This window comes from Rousettus aegyptiacus, unplaced genomic scaffold (assembly GCF_014176215.1).
Source record: "Rousettus aegyptiacus isolate mRouAeg1 unplaced genomic scaffold, mRouAeg1.p scaffold_m13_p_15, whole genome shotgun sequence".
In the NCBI taxonomy this organism is placed as follows: Eukaryota; Metazoa; Chordata; class Mammalia; order Chiroptera; family Pteropodidae; genus Rousettus; species Rousettus aegyptiacus.
Window position 1 is genome coordinate 54982570 of NW_023416290.1, and position 26643 is coordinate 55009212.

The following is a 26643-nucleotide window of genomic DNA, read 5'->3' on the forward strand; positions in this document are numbered from 1 at the left end:
TTAGCTCCTCTGACTCAACAGCCAGAGCTGGTGTCAGGGCTCTGACCTCACGGAGCCTTCCAGCCTGTCCTGCACGAGTTTTTCCTATGGTACTGCTAGACCCCTCATTTTAACCTTCATAGACATCGTCAGTGTAACCTAGATTTAAGGTCTCTAAAGCATTGCACAGCAGGGCTTTGTCACTGGTAGGATTTACTGAAACCCTCTTCTCCAGCCCCAGGATAAAAGATGGAGTGACACATGCCAACATGAGAAAATGCATGTCCTTGGAGCCCTGGAGCAGTTAATGTCAGCTCTGAGCACCAAGGAGGCTACCGCAGAGAAAAAGATGTTGGAGCGGGGGGTGGGGGAGGTAAGACAGGACCAGGACGAGAGTAGGGAGAGGGGCTGGGCTGGAGAGTAGGAAGCAGGGACCAACGTTCCAGAAAATCGAACGGCAGGACCCAGGCGGGGCCAGACGGTGGAGCCCCTGGGATTAAATGCCTTAGATCAGCACCTCAGAGACAAAGGAGACTGGACTGTGGGCCACTCTCTGCCTCCTGTACTGGCTTCTTGGGTGAAAGTTCTTTCCACATAGTTTGGAAAACGACAAAATTTAGTTTTCTGTCTTGAAGAGGAGGTGGGGAAGATGCTCACGCTGCCAGACAGAGGGCATACGTTCCGGCTTCGAGATGCGGAGATGCCGCCCGGCACGTTCTTGAGGCGGGGGTCTGACGGCCGGAGAGAAATCATGCAAATCACTGCGCACGCTCAGGCTAGGTAGTTCTACCTTTGTGATTTTTTTTTTTTCTTACAGGTTTTCTTCTTTGAACTAAATCGAGTCTCTCCACTCGCCCAGTCCCTCACACCTTCAGTGGCCCTTGGACTTTTGGGTTTCACAGAAAAGGGGAGCTTTGAAAAACATTTTTGGGACTGATTTATATAAATTACAGTAGCAGCAGCAGTTGTCACAACTACAGCTGTCTAATATGACCACCACTTCCTAAAAGAAAGGGTGTTTTTTTTTCCAACAAAAAATGATATAATCTCAGAACAAAAGATGGGTCGTTAACATGGAGTCCATTTAATTTAATAAATAACTCATTTCATGGGCTTTGTCCTCATCATTCTCAGACTGATGGGCGCTGGTGAAACGTCACAGGGCCTGACGCTGACCTGTAGGGGGGCCTTTGAGAAACGGGGCGCTTGCACCATCGACCACCAAGTCTGTAAGGCAGAGACCAACAAAATCTGCTCTCAGGGTCCCCCCACCGCCCCTCACGAAATGCTCTCGGCTGTCAGCGTGGCTGCTTCCAATGAGAGAAAAGTCTAGAAGCACCTCTCTCACTTTCATCATTGCCACCGGGTTATCATTCAGATCTGAGACGGAGCCTTCATCAACATGCCAGTGACGCTGAGGTGGAGAATTCTTTCCTCGTCTAGGCAATTATTTTTATTCCTTGCAATGACATCCTTAGTATTTTAGGCAGGCAGTGAAATTCTCAGTGATCTGTTTTCTAATCATTTGCTCTGCCAGTTACATATGACAATTACACCTCTTGTGTGACTGGCAAGGCAGTCTCTGTGGTACCTCGTACCTTCAGGACATCAATGCTCAAGGGAAGACTAACATCTACTTAAGAAGTCAGGTGAGTTGGAATCGTTGACCACCCAGGGCATCACTGCAAAGCACGGATGGCTTGGGAGTGGCTGTGGTTTGAGGTCATCTGTGAACCCCCTTCCCCTCCATCGGTAACGACCACTAAGATTGGACAACGTGGTCACCGTCACTGGGCTCATGCTGCCAACACCCACAATCCATAGCTGCCATCTCCACAGTGACTCATTTGTAAGCAGGATAGGGAAACGCATAACACATCTTATTTGTCTGCCTAGAGTCATCGTGGAACGAGCTATTTTGATAGAATATAGCTTTCTCTTTTTAAGATTTACAGCACCAGTGGGAGCAAGATTGGGATCGCGTTAAAAAATAGTGTGAGCTTTCAGATAAGATTCCGATCACAAATGGGCCGTTCTTTCCCGTGAACAACTTAAGCAACTGCTTAGAGAATAGGAAACATGAATGAATGAAATGGAAGGAAATGGGAAATGCTAAGAGAATAATTTTATATATATAATTATATATATCATTCAGTTATTCTCATTATACATAATTATATATATTTGAATATGTTTCAATGTATAATTGAAATATATATACATATACACACACACAATAATAAATGCGTACGTTTATCTGCTTACTCTAGCTGATGTTTACAGATATTTGGGAGGTCAGATTGGTCCACGCTGGGACATACCAAAGTGTGTGGCTGCGCTGGCCTTTCTCACACGAGTCTTTTCACAGAAAGACGCTGAAACCCTGAGGCTGGCCCCAGCAGAGATCCACACCCTCCTCGGGCACTTCAGAGATTATTCCCTTACTCACAGGTGCTGAAGACAGATCCGAGTCCCCATGAGAACCAGGGTCCCGTCTAAACCCTGGTTTCTGAACACAGGGTCTCGCCTGAGAGCCCGGGCATTCTTGTGGAAATCAGCTCCCGGGGCTCTGGCCAGGGTGTCACTTTGTCAAGTGCCCTGGGATGGGGTGTCAAGTGCACCGGGATGGGGTGGGGAAAGTCATGAGCCCTCTTCAGCCCAGCGTGTGGTTTATGACAAACAGCCTTTTCTCTGAGATTGTCGTCTCGCTGTGCACACACCGAAAACCTACTTTCCCTATCGGTTCTATCCTGTTATGAGTGGCCGTAACCTCCAGTGATCCTTAATCAGTTTACGTCAGCCAATAAATTCTTCTCAGGAAGATTTCATTCAGGCTGAAGGTGCATTCTTCAGAAACATTCAGTTTTGCTGCGTTGAAAGTATTTTAGCAATTCTGAATCACACATTCCAGCCTCAAAACACCCTCTAAATCTTTCCTGCAGACATTGTGAGTCAGTTTGCATAGTTCCTGGGCTGGGGTCTGGGGAAATCTCCACTCTAGCTCATCACCAGATCCACCTAATTAACTGTGTTCCAAGGAGTGAAATGTGTTCCAAGGAACAAAAGAATGAAAGGATGTTTCTTTACAAAATGGTTCTGTGGGCCAATCAGTTTAGGAAATACGGATCCATTACTTGTTTACTACTGAGTCTCCTTGCCGCTCTCCTTGAGAGCAGGGACTGTGCCTTTTGTTGAATTCTTTGTCCCCAGTGCCTCCACCATTGCCTGACATTAAGGCTGCTCCGCATATGTTTTTCAAATGAAAAAATTTCTCGCATCCTCCTGCTGGACTCTCACATAACACATTCCTGAAATAAAGACACTGACTAGTTCTGCAGAACTGAGACTTTTAAACTCTCCATTTTCCAAGCTCTATGACCACAAAACCCTCTTCGCCCACATCACCTCTACCTGCTCGCTGCGCACTGTTTGGGAACCGGTGCTCTAACGTTCTCCCCGGCTTCTGTTCACACCTTCTACCCAGCGGACCTGTTTCTGAATATGTCCTATTTATCTCCCTCCACATGGCCACCATCTAGAGTCCAGAGTTTTCTTCCTCAGGCTATTGGCTTTGATTCCTCCAATCATCTCACAGGTGACATGGTTTCTACACATGGCACAATGCTTTCTAGTCTGTGCCCTGCATGTACCACTTCACGGAATCAGACAGAATCCAAATGGCATCTGATTTTTTGTCCTGGAGCCCGGACACCTGCCATCGTATGACCTATAATTGTTACCTCGGTCCACTATATTCCATGCATTGAAACATGCAGCATTTGGCCGCACATCTTGTTGCTACTTCAAAAACCAATTCAGATGTCACTTCCTCCAGGAAGCCTGTCCCGAGCCTGCACTCAGCACGGCAGTTACTGTGAGGTATGGCAACTGCCTAATCGCGCATTTGTCTGTTCCTCTACGCTCCGGTTTCCTAGAGTGTCAGGAACCATGTTATATGCGTAATGGAATCTCCAGCATGTGGCAAATTTGGTAGGTTCTTAACAAGTATGTGTGGGATGAACGGATGGGTGAATGAAGGGTTCCCAGGGCCTGTTTTCATCTCCGTTACTAAAAGCCCCCTTTTTGGTCCCCGTTCTCCCCCAAATAGACTCTAAATTTGAGAAGATGCTGTTTACCAAACTGTATTTAGTAAATTAAGTAAAAGTAGTTTATTTTCCTACTGTTTGATCAGATGCTCATTTTTGATCAGGAGATAAAAAGCATTACTGTGATGGCTGAATATAATTCCAGCCAAGAGCAGGAGCCTGGAAAGGTAGCCTCTTGGTGGTTAATATGATGTTTTATTCAGGGTTCTGGAGTCCGGAGAATGCCTCTCCCATTCCTACAGCCCAGTGCCGGCCACCAGGGCACCAGAGATCACCAACAGGACAGCACTAATCTGGGACCCTTTCTGGGACCAGTGCCTAGACTACTGTCAGCTTGAATGTCCCCAGGAGCTAGCTCGAAGAGGAACGTTGAAGTCATCAGTGAAAGAACTTTACCTTTTAGCTCCTCTGGAATGTGGACATGAAAGTCTGGAGATCTGGCTGTACATAGTTGTGATGGAGGTCCCAGGTGAGGGCCAGCTTGTGGCCCATTTGGAAAAGACCTAGATAGGATGCCAAGTCCAGCAGCCTCAGGGCCTAGCTGTGGGGCCTCCACCTCCTGGGCCGAGGTGGCCTGTCCTTTCCCAGAGACTGCTCGTTCCAGTCTCGGGCTTGCGTCCGCACTGAGGAGCAGGCAGCGGCCAACGGCCTCCTCAGCCAACTCCTGGGCCGCCCTTCCCTTCCCGTCCCCTAGCGCCCACCTCGTAGCTCCACTTTGAACCTGCCGCCTGCAGGGTCTGGGCTGTGGAGGGGGCAGTGATTTTATATTTCAGTTCTTATCCCACTTCCTGCCCTACCATGGTAGGCAAACACGAGAAGAAATTGCCAGGAACAAACACTGTGCCTGAATAAGAGAACGCAGGTGTTTATGTTAGAGTCGTTGTTGTTGTTGTTGGTTTGTTTTTCTCTACTGTGTTTAAAAACTCCAATCCAATCCGCAAAAGAGAAAGCCCCTACTTTTTTTTTTTCTTTTTAAGTTATTTTTGCATTCTTTTAAAGAAAGCTCACTTCTTAGGAACACTTTGAGGTGGTCTAGTCCACAGCGGTTTCTATTCAAGGCCTCAGGGAGAACGTCTGCTGTGTTTGAAAGAGGCACACTCGGTTTTTCCTCAAACCTAGGGATGGGGGAGAGAGATTTCCTTGGATGTGAGAGGCAATGCTTCTCTGGTAAGGAAGCTTTACGTGGCATTTGGGTAAACACTGAGTTAGGGGACCCTTGGGAAAATATCCACACGGGGCTTCCCAGAACCTGCCATGTACCATTTTTTTGCTAACAAATCGAACCATCTGCCACAAGCAAGGTGAGTTAGACCGTTGCAACTTTTCCTCTCTGCACTGAGAGATGATGAAATATCACATTCAAACTGCGTGTCTGACGGTTTTTTAGTTACGGTTCCTCCATAGTTTCTTTTTCTTTCTTTCTTTTTTTCTTTTTTCTTTTTTTTTTTGATATTTATGTCACCACAATTTGCTTCCCAAAGAAAGCAAAAGAATATTTAATGAGATCTTACTGTGGGAGGTCAAGAGATAGTGCTGCGGGAAGAGGTTTAAGTAATTTTCATAAGCTCATAGCTTCAGCTCCCGGAAATGAAATATCAAGGGTCAGAATGTCCACTCTGCTGAAAAAATCATCCGGACACTTGCGGCCAGCCTGCTGCAGGGTTCCAGGACCCCTCTGCAGCCGGGTGCCCAGGCCCCAGACATAAATAAGCAAACACTGTGGGCCTGGGGCCCAGGTTATTCAGAGGAAAATTGCTTCCCACCTTCAGGCAGAACCGGAAGTTTGCAGATGTCGTCTGGATGTTAATGTGATCAAGAATAAAGGATGTGAGAAAGCCCATGGTGGTCGGGCCGTGACACTTTGTGTCCTGGGCCGTGACACTTTGTGTCCTGGAATCTCGATGTTTACGATTAAGAGAATGAAACGTGGACAGGGGAGGCAGCCCGAGGGCTGGCCGATCCCGCGATAAAATGAGCATTTACTAGTTTGCTACTCATTGGGTCCCCACGATCCCACTCTTAGGCGTTCGGCTAATACAGATAAGCTGGTCGTTAGACAGTTTATTCAGTGTGGGGTTTAGGTCCCGGATCCGCCCAGTAAACCTTCCCTGACACTGAATGCCTCTCTCCTTCCTTCTTTAGTTCATCCTGCTAGCAGATCCTGGCTCTGTGCACAGACACACTGGTTTCGGTTCTCTTCGGACGAGGCGTGGGCTAGTGGTCAGCTGTGGCCGAATGGGATATCCAGGTGATGGGATAGAGCTCTGGTCCAAGGCCCTCAGAGCCAGGTTAACCCAGAACAAGAGGTGTCTGACACCGATTCTGATCTGCCTGAGAAGCTCATTTGGTTCTGTTGACCGATCCTCTATTAGCTGATCCAGGATCCCTGACTTTGATATTATCCTTTGAGTTCCCCAGAAAGATGCTAATCTCAGTTTGAGAATGTGATTGAGCCTGAGCCATTACACACTTGGGCCATTTTTCATTAAAAAGGGTTGATAAACTTCTGCAGAACTGGCCAAAACAGAACTTGGCACGTCTGCTGAGATGTGGCCACTTTGAAGTCACGTGTCTTGAGGCAAGCTGCCAATTGAATTTTTAGCTTTCAAAATAGCACAGCCACAGTAATGCGTGGGACAGATGTGCCAGCGCCAGCACTGACATCGTCTCAGGGTCAGGGTGGAAGGAGAAGGAGGGATGGGGTGAGCCCGGGGCGGAGGCAGGATTCCTGGTCCGGACCTGACCCGGGAGCCGGGGACAGAGAAGCTGACACGGTTATGGTTTGTTTACAGGGCCAGCAGATAGGTGGGGGTCAAAATACACGCGGGACTGAAACGGCTGGTCTGAAATGCCACAGGCTGTGGCTGGAGAGGTGACCACTCTATCCTAGTGCCACACGGCTTCTGTTTGACAATCCGAATAATTTCTGCTGAGAAATGAATAAACAAACATATATCGGGACCTAAATTACTTGGTTTTCTTGTGAATATCAAAGATGCAGATTTTTCAGAAGCGTCAGTGCCATGGGGGAAATAAAAGTGTGTGTGTGCACGTGTGTCTGTACATGTTTACACGTGTGTGTTTTCGTAACAGAAATCCAGAGAAAACCGAAAGCAATATAACAATTACATAACCTTTTGTCTTTTTTAAGAATCTGAAGTAACTCTTTTCATTTAGGATTATAAAATAAGCACAGTAAGTCCTCACTTAACATCACTGATAGGTTTTTGGAACTGCAGCAAAATGACATATAACAAAACCAGGTTTACCATAGGCTAATTGATATAAACAAGGCATCGCATCGACCATATAATGAAATGACGTGATTCAAAGACCTGCTCTATTATATCGTGAGTTGCTGACAAATTGCTCATGTTTGGTGCTTTATGTCTAAGGCCTGAGGTTTTTGTCCAGACTCCTATTACACAATTTGCTAATTAAAGTTCGTTACTGATGCTTTCCTAATTTGTTTCCAATGGACCTACAAATTACCCACCTCCAAGAAGCCAGCCCCTCTTACTTGTCACCAATTATAACAGGACTAAACGGAGATAAAGAAGAAATTACTCAAGTTAGAGTCAAACTCCTATGTCTTTAGGACTTCGTGGCTTCTACGCCTTCTCATCCTAACTTTTCTACACAGTCTACTTGTCTCATCGAGTTCGCCTTTCTGGGCTGCTATTACCCCCAGTGATCGCTTCATAGATTATCCCTTAAGAGCAGCCCAGTGTTAAGTACTCCCAAGACATGGGATCCTGAGTGGGCGCCACCACCTGTGATATATGCAGAGCCCTTATCATCTCACGGCGGGAAGAGACCCTTTAGGGTAGCGGTCCCCAACCTGTTTGGCACCAGGGACCGGTGCCCCTATGAGAATCCCATGCCTGAGGATCTGAGGTGGAGCTGGGGTGGTGAGGCTCGCGCTGGGGAGCGGCCGCAGACACAGATGAAGACCTTTTGGAAAGTCTTCTCAACACTCGAGAAATTACCGCTGTCATTCCTTTTTGACCCTCAGTGAAGTAAAAATTGAGTACAATGAGGATGCACAGGCCGCCACAAATACCAAGTGTCTGCTCTGGGCTGCGATGCCATTCGCTTCCCCGTGTGGAGCGGCGGCGACGATGGGTCACGGCCCACGCGCCCGGCCACGTTAAAAAGTGGGAATGCCGATTCATTCACACCACACGCGGTTTGCTTGGAGAGAAAAACCATCACACGTATGAATCACACCAGGTCAAAACAAAAGGTAGCCTCCGTGGAGAAAAGATGGGAAAATCCTGAGCTGGCTCAGTGAAGAAATCTCATAATGAAGAGTCTTAGCTCAGTCATTGGCAAAATCGGCACTACGATTAATAAGGTAAATTGTTCTTTTTTCTTTTTCAAATCTAGGGAATTAAGATGTCAGAAAAAAAAATCCAGTTTTTACTCTTTCTTTCCCTATATATCTTCACATCGAATACCATACATTTCCCTTCGCGTATTTAAAATGCATGTGTTCATTGGTTCTACCTCCTCAGGCCACTATTTTATGACTCCCTGACCAACTAGGCAATCCTAGGAAAAGGAAGTCCCACTCAACTGCTCAGCACCGTTTCTGCCGGCCATTGGCCTGGGGCGACCCCGGCGGCATGTGCACGCTTGCCAACGCAATGCGCATCTCCAGATCTGCAGCCCCAGGGAGTCGTGCCTGCCTCTCTACCTCACCTCCTCCTCCACGGCCCACCCCTCGGACCGCAGAGAAAGGAAGGACGATTCCTCAAAGTTAACGGATCATACCGTCCACCTCATCCACTCATGCTCCCTGGAAGGCTTTGAATCCACTTGCTTTTCTGAAGAGTGAAAAACCGACCCCACTAATGAGTCGCTGGTTGGACTCAGCGGCCATCCTCCCAGTCAGGGCCAAGGACAGCCCAGGGGCCTTGTGGTCAGAAAAAGCCATGTTACTGGGAGAGAGCAGATTTACTTCAAGAAAATGTCCCAAGCCTTCGGAGTTCTCTACCCCCAAAGCCTGCAGGTGTCTTATCCAATGAACATCAAAACTCAGTCATGTTCAAAGGGTTGAAAATAAGCAACCTGTGGGGAAAGATTCGCCTGTGTTGCCTGCATCCTCAGACTGAATATCCAGCAGCTCATCCAGGAGCAGTAACCGCCGAAAACACACCCTCCAAGACCAGCACCCAGTATTTCAGGCATTCTTAGGGGTCAGAATTTCAGCAGAGTTCTCTGTGGGGAAAGCGAAGCCCGTGTTTGATTTTGAGCAGCAGAGACCAGGCTGAGATGGTCTTGCTTCTCCTATTCACCTGGGGTCTGGTGCCCTCATCCTTGGCCCTAACTCCCTGCTTGCCTGCAGATCCCACCGTAACGGTCACTGCCTTTGGGGGGGTCTCCCCATTCCCCTGGATCTGTTTTCCACGCCCTGTTACACTCCCCTGCTGTCCCAATAGCAAGTTCACACGGAGCCCGCTGACCTGTTAGGAACACGGCCAGACTATGAGCTCCTTGCCAGCCCGACCTCCCCCTTCATCTCTCTACCCCCGGCACGCGTGAGTGTTTGCCGTCTGAAGACGGGTGACGTGCCCACACACCCCAAATGCACACACGCACGTTTTAAGACTAACTGACCTGAAAACAAAGTGGAGGCGGAAACCTGGCACATCTTCAGGCCACAAAAGGAAGTTGGGGGGGGGGGCGCCTGATGGAAAGTATGTGGCTGGTGAAGTTGGACATAAGTGGGTTCCGATTCCGCTTGTTATTTCTGGGCGACACGTCCTTCAGAAAATAAACTGATCTCTACAAGTCACAATTTTCCCATGCGTCAAACAGGCACGTCACGCTTACGCCGTGAAGTGGGTGTGAGAATGAAACGTGGAGAATGTGGGCCATGCTCTCAGTGTGGTACCTGGCCCCCGAGGCTCTGCGTTCACTAGTGTTCGCGACGCTGTGGACATGTCTTTAGACCCGCGTGACAGAAGTGCGCCTGCTTTCTGCTTCCCCACTTTGCTCCCAACATTAACGGCGCATAGTGGACTTAATGATAACGATAACGGCCAAGGTCAGTCTGTTGTGCAGAAACGACTGACACTTACATGGAAGCGGCAAATGTGTCCTTTCGTCCAGGTGATGCTTTTAGAAGCCCGGAAGGGTAACAGAGAAAAATGCCTGGATTCCGATGCCACGATAAAGGTGAGAGGGATGGATGGGACAAGGGCGAGGATGTCACAGCATGTGAGGAACAGACCCTCGGCTCCGAAAAGGGCTTTGCTTCGAACAGAGCGGCTCCTCCTTCCCGGCATACATATCACTTGTCAGGAAAGTCAGGTTAAAAGGATCACTACCCTCGCCCAGTACGTTTCACAGTGACATACAGCTTCGCCCTTTGGTAGCCTCTTGTAAATCACAAGTCTAAGATGCAGTTTGTCTGAAAAGTCCATTCTTGTCCCCTATGCACAATCCATTCTCCACCAGGCAGCCCAAACGATCTATTTAAAACATCTAAATCAGATCATGTCACTGCCCAGCTTGAAACCTTTCAATCACTTCCTTTGGAATAAAATCCCAAACCGACCGGGCTTGCAGGATCAAGCTCTAGCTCCTTTAACTCATCTCATACCCCTTTCTTCCCTGCTCACGATTCTTTACCCTTTTTTGCTCTTCTTCTAACACACCGAGCTTTTTCCTACCACAGGGCCTTTGCACTGGCTGATTCCTTGGTCTCCGACGCTCTCCCCCTGGCTATTTGCATATAGGGTCCTGTCAGTGCTCATATCAAATCTCAAGAGGCTTCTGATGGCCTCGTCTGTACTAATTCTCTCTGACCCCTAGTTATAGATCTTTTCCCTTCACAGCATTTATCTGTTTTGGTTACTCGTCTGCACTCCCCACTCCCTTAAAATGTGAGCTCCGAGAGGACAGAGACCCAGTCTCTCTTCTTATTAGTGGATCCCTGGCAGCTAGAATACTGAGCACCTGTTAAATAATTGACTGCACGGGAACTCAAGCCCGTAACCGATTTTAGCTATGGGCTTGCATGGCGCCCATTCCCCAACTGTCTCCTCATCACTGAACATCCTGTCTGTCTCTGTCGTGGGATCTTTACTCTCTTTCACCCCCATCTGGCATCCCTCGAGGTCTGTCTTCTGCCTTCGCATTGTCTTATCTTACATATTCCCTCCTGTGATCTCTGTGACCCACACGGCTTCGACTGGCACTCATTCCCTGAGGGCTGCCAGATTTGCGTGCCTTGTACCATTCTTCTATCCCTGAGCTTCGGAAGTGTGTTCGATCGCCTTCAGGATATCTCTCCTTGGGCCTCTCCCAAGCATCCAAGCTCATCATGTCCCAAGGTGAATTCCTGGTGCCTCCCTCCAATCTCCTCCCATTGTTTACTTCAGGTGGCAGTTCCACTGCCCTCCCAGTCGCCCAAGCAAAAAACCTAGAAATTAAACTTGACTGATTCCTCTGCCTTACCACCCACACCTATAGCTTCATTCATTCATTCGACAAGGTGTAATCAAGCCCTGTTATGTGCCAGGTATGTCCTAATTGTGGGCTGAAAGTGCCACAGATACAATTCCTGTCTTCACGAACCACGTAAACTCCTGGCTGACTTTACCTCTTACGGTATTGCTCCCCTCTGTCCCTCCTTCTCTTTCATTACTAGTAGCAGTTGGCATGTAGTAGATGCTAAATTAATCTTTATCAAATGAATGAATACATGAAAATTTAGCCATCTGAACATCTGCTGTCCATATACCAGAGATTACGGTCCTGTATACTGATGTCATTAAAAACATTTCTAAGCACACATTATCAATCAATAGAAGCCAAAACATTTGGCCACATCAGCTGGAACCGCCCGCCCCAGCGAAGCATCAGAACGTTTTATGTGTGATGCGTAAACGCTCCGACGGTCCTGGCTGGCCGTGCCACTGACTGGGTGTTTCGGCAGAGCACGGGCTCAGCCAGACCTGCCTTGATCTCTTCCAGGCCCACGCTATGTCTCTGGGTTGCACGTATAGCTCTCTGACGTCTAGAGAGTTACACACAAGTGCAAACTCCGAGAGCCTGTGACTGTCGTAATCGACTCAGTCGTTTCCTAAATGTTATTAGTGCCCCTTATTTATGAGCATCAGTCCACATTCACTGACTCTTAAGTCTGAAGGCATCAGGATGAATTGAGATTATTCGTGGTGAAGACAGCACAGATGGGGTGCATCCAGGCAAAACGCAGGCACCAGAAGAAATACATGGCATGGTTAAACACCAAGAAGAATCATCTTTGACTAGTAATGACATCTTTCACAATAACTACATGACACCAGTAAATCTCTTTAGGAAACCAGCAAAGAGACATTTCGGCTATTCCTCTCCATTTTTACCAGAACAATCAGTCATAGGATAAAACCAAGCATCTCTACTTTTCTTTCTTTGGTTCTCAATTATTAGCAGAAATGTTAGGCACAACTGAGATTAGAACAATTAGGAATTGTCCCAATTTCCACAATCGGCTTCACTGGAAAGAGTTTTTCAAATGGAAAGACCAAAAAGGAAAAAGAAAAACAAAACTCCAAAAGAGAGAATTGTATGCCGAGTTATTGAGGTATTCAGGGTGAGGCATGCATCTCCCCTCTAACTAGCCAGCATCCAGGCTCGAGCTCACAAGAGGCAGAGGAAGCAGAGGGTCCTGTCAGCGGGGCATGCACTCACCCGGGAAGTGTGGATATGTTCGCTGTTTTACGCAATAGCAAATCGTACCATGCGCACCCATTCGGTGATGGAAAGAAGTTAGACATTGAAGTCAGTGACAGTGTCTGCAGTCATAACAAATGTGGGGAAAATCAACCACTCACAAAAGGATGGTGAGGACCTAAAGGAAGGCGCTTGCGAGGCATGCAGGCCGGGTTCACCCTGCGCCTTCCCCAGCGGAGTCTGGTCCGTGCCCATTATTAGCTCCTTCATACAGAACGGGAAGGAAAGCGAGGTTAACCCGGCCTCAGAGGACCCCATCCGCCTTCTGGATGCAGAAGATTTCCAGCATTTTAACCTCTTCCGTTTTAAAAGTCTTTAAGCAGACAGGTTTTTCTTATTGATAAGTTAATGAGAAAAATTCAGGTCCATGGATTAAATCAATGAAGCCATACAGGCCTCCACGAAGCCCCTCAGACTGTTGGTTTGGTTGACTCACTTCATGGTGCTCTCGGCTTTTGCTTGGCTCAGGAGCGTATCGGAGACTGTGTGCAAGTCAGATATGTTGCCTTTACAATTTGTTTCCTTACAAAGTTACGGTGGAGTTTCATGAATTTACATTTAACTGACATGAACTCAACCATCTGTGCTTGGCCTAAATGACTGAAAGAAAACCCCATCGTAGAGCAGGTGCTTCTTCTGCCCATGCTCTGAACGGGCATCCTGGCGACAGGGGCATCTCCGAACCCACCTTGATCCTCCCCCTTGATCAGCCACAGTGCGCTAGCGCCTCTCGGAGGCTGAGCATCTCATTAGAGTTAGGGGGGTTCCAAGTATCTGAAGAAATACTTTTTAAAATCATTTGATTCTTGGTGATTTATACCTACGTACTGACTTTGTCATCCTGTTCCTCACATAAGACGTAAAACCACGCCGAACAGGAGTAGAAGTCTGCGGACGGCTCTGGCTCTCCCCCTGGGCGTCCCTGGGTGCTGCTTTCACATGCCCAGGTCACCAGTGTCCTCCCGATTTTAAATTCCGGAGGGCAACTCAGACCCCCTCGCCTGCCAGCTGCCTAACAAAAAGCCATGCTCATGGCTTTGCTCTTCTACTTTTCTTGCTAGTTTAATAACGCCTGGTTTGTCTTTTCTAAGATGAGCAAACTTTTTGCATGAAATTATAATTCAGCGTTGCATGGCATTTATTTTTAGCTGGGCCAAAACAATAAAATAAAAGGAGAGGGGGCTGGGAAGACTCTGGTATTTCTGGCATTTCCTGACATTGCACACAGAGGTCGATTCTGTCCTGAGGAGAGAGAGAGGTCTGCTCATTTGCAGGGAGGCTGCTCAGCAGAGAAAAGGCTAAAGGTGCACGGGTTTTCTGTGGGGTTTTCTCTGAGGCGTCGGGTTGGGAGCCAGCCGGGGCGGAGACCACTGGGGAAGGCGCCGGGCCGAGCAGCGCCGGGGGCTGGACTTACGTTCTGTTTCCCCACTATGTTGTCGAAGGGCAGCTCGGGGCTCCAGGATCCTTCGACGAAGGTGGCCCCACTGTTCCTCCGGTCCGAGGCGCTCACCGACTCCTTGACGATGTCTTCGGGCAGGGCCAGCAGGCTCTCCTCGGGCTGCTTAATTAAATAGGTCTCTATGTCGTGCTTCCTCAAGAACTCGTTCCTCTCCTTGCCGTGGCCCTCCTCCACCTTATAGTCGCCGCCAAGGCAGTCCAGTGTGGCTTTGGAGATGTGAATCCTCCTGTGTGTGCAAAGCATGGCCGTTACTAACCTCCCTCCCACCACCACGTTTTGTCCTGTGCAAGGCCAACACCAGGGCTGCATGTGGCTACACGCATAGACCAATGAGCAGGGTGTCACCAACTTCGCCACAGGGATACCGCCGCCCCGATCAGATTCAGCCCCCCTGAACCCCACTTAAACACTCCCCTTGGCTTCTCTTATGACAGTTGGTCTGACCCCACCAACCTTTAAGAACCAGAGATTTTTTTCAGTGTTGTCAATTATATTGGGAAAACAAGTTCCAGAAATGTTTTTGAACCCAAGTGCCTAAAAACTACCACATAACAATGACGGTTCATAGTATCTTAGAACTTTTCCTATCACTTCGGTTTTTATAATTTTGTGCCTTGTTTTTCAACTTGTTTAAAATCTTCTTAAGAACAAAGGCAGGTCTTCTGTGTCCACGGAGCTAGATGGAGGGTCTTTTGGGAAAACCACAGTAAGAGGCGATCTTCCCCGAGCCGTGTATACGGCAGGGGACACAGCGAGGGAGGCGGGCAGGCTGACAGCTGGCCAGGCTCGCTCACAAGGTAAGTGACTCATTCCAGCACAGCCATCAGCCACTGCAGCTCATGATTCAAGTTTCTTTTTTAGAAAAACAACAGATGACATCGAGGGCCTTAAGGATCAGACTTGAACTGTGGAAATTTCACATGCTTCATTCTGAGGAAGACTTTGTCGGTGCTCCTGACTGACGAGCCCCGTCACACGCGGGTCGTGCTGTGTTGCCGTCCAGGTACACTGACATGGCGGCTGCGAGCGTGGACGCTGGCGAGACGGCCGGGATCGCACCCAGCTCGACCACGCACGAGCTGACCTTGGGCGAGTTACTCGGCCTTTCTACGAGTCCGTTTTCTCATCCATGAAAATGGGAAAAACAACAGTCCCCATTTCTTAGCGTCATTGTGGGTATTTAAAGAGTTGATAGAGCATGGCACATGGTACATATTATAAAAGCAAACGCTTGAGTTATTAGGAGCATTCTAAAAAATGACATGTGATCACATTACGGTTGTCTATTCCATGGCTCCTCAAAGTTGACAGGACGCGGCCTACGTTCTGAGCAAGGCCCTTAGGGCCACCCCTCTCTGGGCCCTGTCGCGTCAAAGCTCATTTCATGACATTCTTCTGTTATAACACTCTATCCTCTCCCCGGCAAATCAAGGAATTAGTATTTCTTTAATTTCAGGTGCTATTTTATGCCTACTAAACTCAGAACAAGACTTTTCTCTGACTAGAATGCTCTTCCCATTTTCCATGTAACAATTTCCTATTTCTTGATTTAGTTCAAAGGTCACTTGCTTAGGGGGACTTTAGTGCTTCCTTGAATGAATGAATGAATGAATGAGTGAATGAGTGAACAAGGTATGTGCTTAATATTTTGCTGGGCTCTTGTGATTTGAGAAACGACATATCCAAGGAAACATTGAATTTTTCCAAATGCATTGCGTATCCCCCTCTTCTTCTTACCCATTCTGCTAAATTCCTGCTTAAAGAGAGGGAAGCTCACTTTAAAAACCCAGAAACTACAAACACTGCATTTATGATCATTTAAGGAACATCCTCCACATTTTCCAAATTAGTGTCCCTGCGTGTAGGCACTGACTTCAAGGGTGAGATATTAGAAACGAAAGCATGTGAAAGATATTCTGAACTCTCTTGAGAAATGTCCGAAGGAGCAGAAAATATCCTCATGATGAATTTTGTCAACACGAAGGAACTCAGTAGTGTTAACTTAAGAGAAAAGAGAAGTCATTTGACCTTCCATTAAATGGATATCATCAGTCTTCTCTCTCAGATCAATTTTATAACTAGGTTCTAGAAGGCTTCTTCTCTCTGGTGAAATGAAACTCCTTCAAAGGCTTTGTGAAGTCTGACAGCTAATTTAAAAAAAAAATTAAATACCAATCCTATTTGGTATTTTCTCTGGATTCTACATTTTATTATTCTGCGTCAATGTGCGTGAGGACTAATATTTGCATGAACTAAATCAATATTATGTTTTCTGTAGTGAAAGACATCCTCGCTTTCGCTTATTACTGACTGATTCTTCTGCTGAAGTTCTAATCAATTTATGCTTTAATGTTTTAATAGAAACTGGGTTTTCTATGTTCCTTTCTATTTTTGCTGCTACGTTGAGCTTTGGAGTAAAGGATTTGCAGATGAGACTCTGGTGATTACCTTTCCCTCTAAGGAAATGAGTCAGGCAATATTCTCAGATATTGAATGTCAGGTAACCTGACATTTTCTGATCACTTTAAATGCCAGGGTATAATAACAATAGCCACGATTGTAAGCAAGATCTAACAATTTGGCTAGATACTTATTTCGTAGAAATGTTATCTTATAGCCAAAGGTGTTGCTATATAATTGGATCTCGGGATGATCTCATATAATTTCTATTCTTCCAACAACTCTAGGTGATAGGCATTTCCCCGCTCATTTTGCAGATGGTGAAACTGGCTTGGAGCCAATGCTCAAGTAACTAGCCCAGTTATATCAGCAGTAGGTGGCCGTGCTGGATTGAGTGAGACAAAGACTTAACTTTTCAGGTCTTTCTAAGACCTGCATCTGGATCACATGATAACTACTGCAAACACAATCACAATTAATATTTACTGAGCACAGAACGAAGGAGTTCATATGCATTCTCTCACTGAACGAAAGCTCGAGAACAGTGGTCTTCAAAGTGTGTTACCAAAGTCAACAGAATCATCTCTCGGGCACTCGTTAGACATAGTCTTTGTCCCACGCCAGACATACTGATCAGAGATTCTGAGGGAGGGGCCCAGCCACCTATGGTTTAATAAACCCTCTAGGTGATTCAGATGCTGAAGCTGAGAATCACTGCTCTAGGAATCCAAGGCTCAGAGAGGTTAAAGAGTCTGTTTGAGGCTGTGTGGCTGGAGTCTGTGCAGAGAAAGGATTTCAACCCAATTCTGCATGACTCCAGGGTCCAGACTATCAACCACTACGCCATGAACTTGTTTGCCTCCCTCCCTTCGTTTCTTCCCTTCTTCCTCTGTGTCGTGGGTCGTGTTAGGTTCTGGGGACACAGTAAAGGCCTGGAGATTCATAATAAAAGGACAACCCTGACCAAACTGAATGATAAATTAACAATAGGAGACAGCGATGTGTAGCGAGGCATTTATGTGACATATTTAATTTCTTTGAGCCTGTTTCCTCACCAAAAAAAAAAAAAAAAAAAAAAAAGGAAGGTCATATTTACTATGCGAGGGGTGGTGAGACCAAACGATGTGATGTATTAATGATATTTAGCAGACCGTCTAGTATACAGTCCGTCCTTAATACATGTTTAGAACTGGGGCTAACTCTCTCAATGAAGGTTAAAGTAAGCTGAGTTCATTTCTCTATATGTTGATTGATAGAAAGGGGAAACGACAAGAGATTAAAAAGCAGAAAACTGTGAACCCGCACACGGCCAGGCCATGGAGGGTTCGGAGGCACAGCTCGGCATCACCGCATTTCTGCGCACCCCAGGCCTCCGCGCAGTGGGGTGCAGGGGACCGCTTTGCAAGCGCCGTCTCATGCCAAACCAACTTGTAGGTCTTAGCCTTGGCTGCCCATGAGAATTGCTTTAAGAACGTAACATAGATTCTGCTGATTCTGATGGGAAGTCAAGTCTCAGAATCAATGGCATGAACACCTGAGTGTCACGCCGCCTTCTTCGTTTGCTATGATAAGTTTCACTGGACTTTTGGGTTCAATGTTTGTACAACGTTTTAACATTCTGTCTCCTCCCAAATCATCGCCTCTTGGATCTACCCCCCTGAGCTTTGCATGCAGGAGACCCACTCTCACAGTGAGCACATGGCGAGGGTCAGGAAGAAGAGGGCTTCGCTCTGGCTTACCCAGGGATTCCTCCGGATTCGAGTTTGTTCGCGATGTCCACGTCCCAAGACCAGACGTCAAACTGCCACTTCCGAAGGCCCAACACGCCACACAGCACCGAGCCGGAGTGGATTCCGATCCGCATGTCAACGTCATGCTTCGTCCTCGACCGCACATACCTGGTGATGTAGGTGAATGGAGAAACACACACATAAGGCCAGAGTGGGCATCCTTGGCCTTGGCGGCAGCCCCGGTCTCTCCTACTCCATAAGTTCAGTTCCTGCCCATTTATATGCTACCTCTCCCATGAAGCCTTCTTGGATTTCCTGGTACCTAGAAGAGTTCCTCCTCCAAACTCTCCTAGCCTTTCATCTGCATTGTTAAAGGTGCTTATCACCCTTCTCCCCGAACCACTCAGCTCATGTAACCTCTTCCTCTACCCACTAGTGCGCACACCTGGGATGGATTATAAATTCTGCACTATGACACATTTCTTTTCCAATGTAAGTATTTATGTTTTACTCTGTTTCCTTCTCTCCATTCCTCTCTCCAATGCTCTAGTTCAGGCCTCCCGCAGGTTTCAGTGTGGGGTCCTCACCTCACCTGCTCCCAGCCCGTCTTCTACGCAGCTCTCACGAACACGGTGCGGCCCTGTCACTCCACCACTCTGTTGTTTAAAATTCTTTCCTGACCTCCTCCTGAGAGCAGTGGTCTCCGGAGTGGAGCGCTGACACCCCAGGCCTGAGCAGGGGCATCCACTAGGACGCAGGGGACAGTCATATGACTTCCATTCCTTGAAAAAGCTCTACCAAGATTTGATATACGGTTTGACCTCAGTGACAACAGGGTCTGTGTCAGACCGTCCTGTGACTGTGAGCATGGAGGAGGCATCATGAGCAGAGAGCAGGATTTCTACCGCTGAGAACGTCCTCTAGCCACACACGTTCCTTCTTCACTTCCAGAGTGTTCCAAACAATTTTAGTTTGTGAGTTAAACGACCTCGTTTATGTAGAAAGAAATTCAATGGGTAGAATATAATACTTTGAAATATAATAACTAGAAAAATCTTCATTGCCACAGAGGCATTCAATGGTTATTATATTTCAAAGTGCTTTAAAAATCGCCAGAATTAAAGATGATTTATCTATTTTCCTTTGACAAAAAAGCAAGTGCTCCATATTTGCTGTCTTCTCTGTGGTAACAGGTTGCCATTAATATCCCCTCTAGCAAATATTTGGGAAAAAAACTAAACTTACTTACTGTGTTTATCCAAACTAAAGATGATGATTTAAGGAGTGAGAAAGTAATTGCTTTTCATAAAAATATTCATGCTCTGAAGAGAGAATTTTGAAAATGGAAGTTTGGAAATGTTCCCATCTCTTTGGGAGCTAGGTTGTTGGATATGAGTCATGTCATCTATCAAATTCTCAGAGCTGCACGTTTACTAATATGTTTGCAAATCTTCCGAATGAAGAATTTGGTGGGCTTTGAATCTATTTGTTAAAAATACAAACATTCTATCGCCCTCTAGTAAGTTTGCAAGAATAACTCACAGACATCAGAGAAGAAGAAAATTTATGCCGTCTTACACAGAAGTTTGGCATGACTGAGAAAACACAGTTGAGGGTACAAATGCCTGGCTCTGCCTGTCTTTATGAGACATATGTTTAGCTCTCTCTGATAGCCATTAAATCAGGGTATAGAAATAAGCTGAATTTGGAACCAACTTTTGTATTATTGTATCACAAACTATTAAAGTTTTTTTAAAAAACAATCAATTTTATTCAACCACTGCTCTCACTACGAGCAGAAAGATTTTTGTGTTGTAATTAAATAAAGATATTTTAAAGTATTGTTTATTTCATCACTGTCTTTTGAAGTCCGTATTGCATGTATGTTTTATGGAATATGTTTTTAGATGTGTGACTCTAATAGAAAATAAATACAGTTTATAAATTTCTCTAATAATCATCATCATCATTTTTGATAACGATGGGGATCAAGACATTTAAAGATGGCTGGCCCATAAGATAAAATGGAAAATTCCCGGTCTGGAACACACAAGGCTTCACGACCTGTCCTGGGCCTCAGCTATTAGGAGCATTTCTCTCGCGCACATTAGACTCCCGCCATCTGAAGTACACATCGTTGCCTGAACCCTGCGGCCCTGCCCCTTGCGCTGGGCCTACGATGCTCCCTCGGTCTGGGACGTTTATCCCCTCATTTAACAGAAGTCTGGAACACATGCCTTTCCCAGCGTTCCCATCACATCCCATGCGAACAATGACTGGGGTGCTGTACGTTAACCATCTGTCTCCCCTACTGGATTTTGGACTAAATGAAGGTAGAGCCTTTGCATGGCTCATTGTCATCTACCCCTAGTAACGCTGTACTGTGTCTGGACCTTGGCCGATGCTCAATAAATGTTTATTGAATGGAAAGATAGATGGGCGAATGGGTGGGTGTCCGTACACACTACTCATGCTCCCACGATCTAAGCTCATTGATAGAGTATAAGCTCCTCGAAGGCGATATTCCCTTCTGAGTAATCTTTGTATCTCTCACAGCCTGGCGTCACACCTCGCATATAGTTGGGCTTAGAAACATGTCTCTGCTTTTACTGAAAGAATGAATGAATGAATGACTTCATGTGCAAAATCAAGTTTTTGTATATACTCTGTTCCTAACAAGTTGTAAGATCACACAAAGTTATTTAAACGAAAAAATAAAATTGAAGTGGGTTGAGAATATAGAAATGTTGAAAGAAAGTAGATATTAGGAAGGTAGCCACAGACATTAGAAAGGATGCTTGAAGCCAAAGGGGGCAACAATTCTTGTCCCTGTGAAGACTTTAGTTTCCTGGCCATTCTACTAACTTTAACTTCTAAGTTAAAAACAATATAGTACCCTTCATTCACTGACGATCAAACGAGTAGAGACCATTTGGAATAATTTAACAAGGCAAGGGGAGAAAGAGCACCCAGCACGTGAGAGGAGCACGCCACCTTCTGATGTGCTCTCCCACTGAGCTTCTGTGAGGCAGGTCATCGGGAGAGGTCGCCTGTGCTGTCCATCAGCTCCATCTCGCGCTACGATATCCAAGCACGTGGTGGAGTTGCACTTTCCTGGGTATTTCATGTTGTTTTTGGCCAGTAACATGTGCGCAGACATGATATGGGTCACTTCTGAGCAGGAGCTCTGCAAGTCTGGTCGACCACGCTCCTTCTGTTTTTCTTCCCTCTGCGCCCACCATCAGTCGAGGATGCTGGATGAGGAGGCTTCTTAACCGAGGTTCTCGGACAGACTGGCGTATGGTGGTACCTTGCTGCTCCCTTGACCTACCCATGATGGACAGGATGTGTGAGTGAAAAATAAATCTTTGCCATTTTCAGCCACTGAGATTTGGAGGGATGTTTGTTACTTCGCCATAACCAGGACTCACCTGTCTGTTACAATCACTGGTCCCAATCTGCACCTCCTCCTTCCACGCGAGTCACTGTCATATAGGGTTAATGAGGACTCCAGTGCCAGCCTTCTCTGCCACTTCCTAGCTGCACAACCTTAGGGAACTTACTTAACTTCTATCTATAAAATGGGGACAATGATAGCATTGCCAAAATTAGATGAATAAACATGTGGACAGTTGAGAAAGGTGTCTTGCACATACCAGGTCCTACTTGGTGGCTTATCATATACGAAGGAACCGAAGCCCAGGAAAGTAAAAAGATTTTCTAGTGGCCACGCAGCTTGTAAACAGGATTCTTGGACTCAACGGGGGCTGTTGTGCTTTTTAAACCTCACGCTCTGCAACGCAGGTACTACACGTGTTGTGCGTAATCCTTGGCAAATAGTCTAATATGACCCTGAGTTTCCACGGTTGTAAAATAAAGCTCTAGCTGATTGCTCCACTCACGCAGGCTTTGTGAGCCCCAAAGGAGATAATGGAAGTTAAAGTGCTTTGCCAGCCGACCGTGAGGGACTATTACACAGCGCTCCGTGCTAATACCATCAGGTAATTAACACAGAGAAGGCGCTGGGACGTCTTAATGAAAAGACGTTTAGATGTTTTTACTTCTACAAAACAAAAAATCAAAATAAGAAGACAAAATTTCTTTATGGCGTTTTTTTTTTTTTCTCTTTGTTTTTGTTATGGCTAGGATTTGACTTAAAGACAGGAATAAAGCTGTAAGAGGAATGAATACTTTATGGACATCGACCCTCTCTTCGTCTGCCTGGTGGTTGCGGAGAACCACGAGTGCCATGTCTTCCAAGATGAGCTCTCGACGGGAGGACCTTGAGCATTTCTGAAGTGAGAATGGAGAGAATTCTGCTGAGTTACAAACCATGTTCAGTTCTTCTAAAGCAGAGCCCAGGATGTCTGCTGTGCCTCCTCAGCCTCGGATGAGGAGTGACCGCAGGTCACCGCCTTACAGACACCTGCACTTCCCCCGCTTCTCCACAGACCGGGCTTCAGGCCAAGGGCACGCCCTTTCCGCGCCGTGTGCTCAGCTCTGAGGCCAGAGGTCTGGTAAGTGCGCGCAGTATTTACTGAACTAATGGACAAAGCTCAAAGGCGTTTTTGCTTCATAGGCCCACGTCGTCCCAAGATACCCTGAAGAGTCCAGGGGAACCACGGAAGTGCCTCCGGACCTGCCGGTTGACGGTGGTGGCGGCGGGGGGAGTTGACCCTCCACACCTTCCAACGTCAAACAAATGGATTTGCTCTATTCCGTTTTCATGGTCCCTGTACAGGGCGTTCAGTGCAGGTGTCGAACCTTATCTTTATAATCCCACGGGTGTGATTATCGCCACCACTTTAAGAATGGGGAAACTGAGTCCCAAGATGTGCCTTTCTTTAGGGCGCACAGCTATAGGCAGACTAGCTGGAGTTCCGCCTGAGGTGCGTGAGCCTAAACCCAGCTGCCCACTGCTCCTGCCCTGAATGGTTTCTTTGCTGAATGAAGCCGTGCTCAGGGCTGCATCGACCAACGGGCTTTGACCTGCCTCAACCCAAACGGAGATGACACTGTTTCTACCAGTTAATTCCAGAAATCAGCAGACTCATAACGAGCTTCCTTTTATACGGAGTCCCGAGTTTGCGGAGGGTACCTCAGGGGTCACTCGCCGTAGGGGCAGGAGCTGTCAGCAAAGTGGCCGTGGAGCCCAGCTTCACCGTCAGCTGGACCCATTCTGAAGCCTCTCCTGGACTTCGGCGTCAGGCTGCCTTCCGAACTGCTTCTTAGGAAGTCCGAAAGCTGCCATGTCTTATTTTAGCATGCGCATTGTGGTTTCACAAAGCGACTCATTCTGACGCCACGGCGATTCTGAGGTAGACACCTCTCCGCAGTATAAACCTCCACTTTACAAATGAGGAAACTGAGTCTCCAAGAGAATTAAGACACATCTACCACCTCTTCTGTGCCAAGCCTTTTATCTTCCTGACCCCATTTCCTCCTCACAACCACCCTATGCTAATGTATAAAGTTCATTCATTCATTCACTCATTCATTCATTCAACAAGCATCTCTTGAAGACCTCTGCAGATATAATAAGCAGTGAACCAAATAGACAGATCGGAATAACAGCTCCTGTATTCATGGAGCTTACATTAGCATGGTTTATCCCCATTGTACAGCTAAGGAAGCTGGAGTGGCGAGAGGTTAAGCTAGTTGCCCAAGGTCAGTAAGTAACGGGATCTGATTGGCCCTCCCGGCGTCAGACTCCAAGCCGAGCGCCCTCTGGACGCTCTGCTGCGGCTTCCCTCCCTTCGGCCCACACTCCTGTTTGGGGGGGCGGTGGGCGGAAAGGTAATGAGGAAACCTAAAGTAGCTCCTGTTCGAAAGCAGGGTGACATGTGGTTCTAGTGAGAGCAGGTGAGAGAACAGATCCGGCCACCCGTTTCCCATCACAGAGCATTTCTGTCCTCTCTCTCTGTACAGATTTTTAAAAACTGAGGTTGCCCTAAATGACACGTGTGTGTGTGTGTGTGTGTGTGTGTGTGAGAGAGAGAGAGAGAGAGAGAGAGAGAGAGAGAGAGAGAGAGAGAGAGAGAGAGAGAGATCGGAGCAAGCAATGGAGGGGAGGGGAGGGTAGATGGAGAGAAAGAAAGAGAGAAAAGGAAGTATGAGAGAGAGAAAAAAAGGATGCCAAGGAGCAGGCAGGGCCCGGGGTGTTCTTACCTCAAGCGAAGGCAGCAAACTAACTCCTGTTTTTCATTCCCTGTCCTGCCACGTTGCTTGGCAGGGCAAGCCTGCCACAGGGATTAAGATCTTTGTTCCAAGTAACCATTGGGGACAAGCCAGTTCCTGCTTGGCATTCTGGTGTCATCCTATGACTTTTTAGCAACTGCACTAAAAGACCAGGCTCTGAAATTTTCATTAAGATTCATCAGGGAAGGCTTGTGCTGATCGTTAATAAAGATATTGCATATAACGGAGCCCGTTATCAAATTTGGTGACTTCTCAGTTATCAGTTCTCCCCAAAATAAACCCAGGACATGTGAAGAGGAGTCACCTGGAGACACTTTCAAATCTACTTAATGGAACTATTCTCTAAGCCTATTTTAATTAATTTAATTTTATGAACAGGCATGCATGAGATGGTATTAAATGCTTCATTAGAAATAAAGTTATATTCAATTACTTTTTTTTTTTTTTTTGCCATTCATCCAGCTGATATCATACTTCTCAAATCAAGCATTTTTTTTTAAAGGAATAAATTTACTCTGAGGCTTGACTCGGGCTTATTATCCTGTTATTCTCAGACGTTTCCTGACTTTTCTCTCCTCTCGGTATCAGCTCTGGTAATTTAGTACGGAGGTACGTGAGCCCTCCTAAGCTATTCATCCATCCTTTGGGTATTACAGGCAGATTTCAGGCATCAGAAGCAATTGCAAAACTCTGGAGCTGGGAGGAAGGATGCCATAATGGTTAAGAACAGTGGCTCTGGAGTCAGATGGGTCTGGTTTGGAGTCTTCGTTCTGACCCCGAGTAGCTGAGTGATTTTGTGCAATTGCACAAACCTGGAGGCTCCAGCCCCATTGCTGGTAACATAGGAGCCTACTTACAGAGCTTCAATGTGTCAGGATGTGCCTTTCAGCCATACTGGTTGTTATGACCGAAATCATTCTGGTTGGCTGTCCCAAACTACTCTGATTAGGCAGTGCTGCAGCCATACTAGTCGGTCAATATTTTGCTCTCGCCCTTGCCTGCCCCTAGGATTGTTATAGTTAATGAGTTAATGCATGTAAAACACTTATCTCAGTGCTTGGCATATAGTACATGTTCAATAAACCCTAGCTATTGACATTATTTTACTAGAGTAGGAGCCATAAGTAAGAAATAAGGTTTCTGTACCTTAATTGAGTCAACTTTTCCAGCATCGAAACTCAGCCCTACTTGCAAGAATCTATTAAAAAACATTACTATGGTGATAGCATGCATGCTATGTGGTTGAACTTTCAAAAGGACACTCTGGAGTTGGGACGCTCATGATCCCCACTTCACAGATGAGGCTGTGCAGCCTCTGAGAAGTTAAGTCACTCTCACCCACAGCCCCCCACCGAGTGACGGGAAGAAGCAGGAACCAGATTAGGGAGCTGACTGTAGGTCTGGAGACCCCTCTGTTCAGTGAGCACATCCTCCATCCACCCTGTGGTACAACGCTCACTCACTCGGGGACCATGGCCGTGACCACGACTGGCGACCGACTCTGTCTTTAATAAAGTGGGATCCTGTCCAAAATTCTTGGGGAGTACCATCAATTGATAAATTTTGTTTACTATAATGACAAATACTTGATTTAATTTAAATTCCCATGTCACATACTGTCTCTGGAGGTGACAAGACAGGGCTCCGGCTCCGGGGCACCTCCACCCTTTCCGTTTTCACAGCTACTGCTCTGTTTCACAGTCTCACTTCTCTCCTCTGGATTGTTACAAAAATATCTCCCAGCCAGGTTCCTGCCCCTTCACCTCTGCTGCTTGTCACCCAGAGTCACGCACGTGGAGAGAGAGTCATCCACCTCCATGGTAGCTTCCTTCCTCATGCAGGATTGGAACACGACACTTTCCTACAAGTTGTCAGTGACTTCCTATTGCCCAAGGGATAAAGCCCCAGGATGTCTTATGAGGCCACCAACTATCCAGGCACTAACTCCCCTGTCTGAATCGAGAATATAGTGATCGCCAAAGCCTGTTTCAAGTTCTTAACAGACATACACACTTGCACATAC

The 26643-nt window shown here is 46.7% G+C and overlaps 1 protein-coding gene across 4 annotated transcripts in view; it reads right to left on the bottom strand.

Annotated features, from left to right (window-relative positions):
- ADCY8 (adenylate cyclase 8) overlaps window positions 1-26643 on the bottom strand; it is a 143596-nt gene that overhangs the window by 58443 nt on the left and 58510 nt on the right. For all 4 annotated transcript variants that reach the window (XM_016119826.2, XM_016119825.2, XM_016119822.2 and 1 more), the window contains exons 6-7: window positions 18432-18590; window positions 14248-14518 (exon numbers count right to left, since the gene is read on the bottom strand). In XM_016119826.2, coding sequence (XP_015975312.1) covers window positions 14248-14518; window positions 18432-18590 — 430 coding nt within the window. The remainder of the gene's footprint in view (window positions 1-14247; window positions 14519-18431; window positions 18591-26643) is intronic.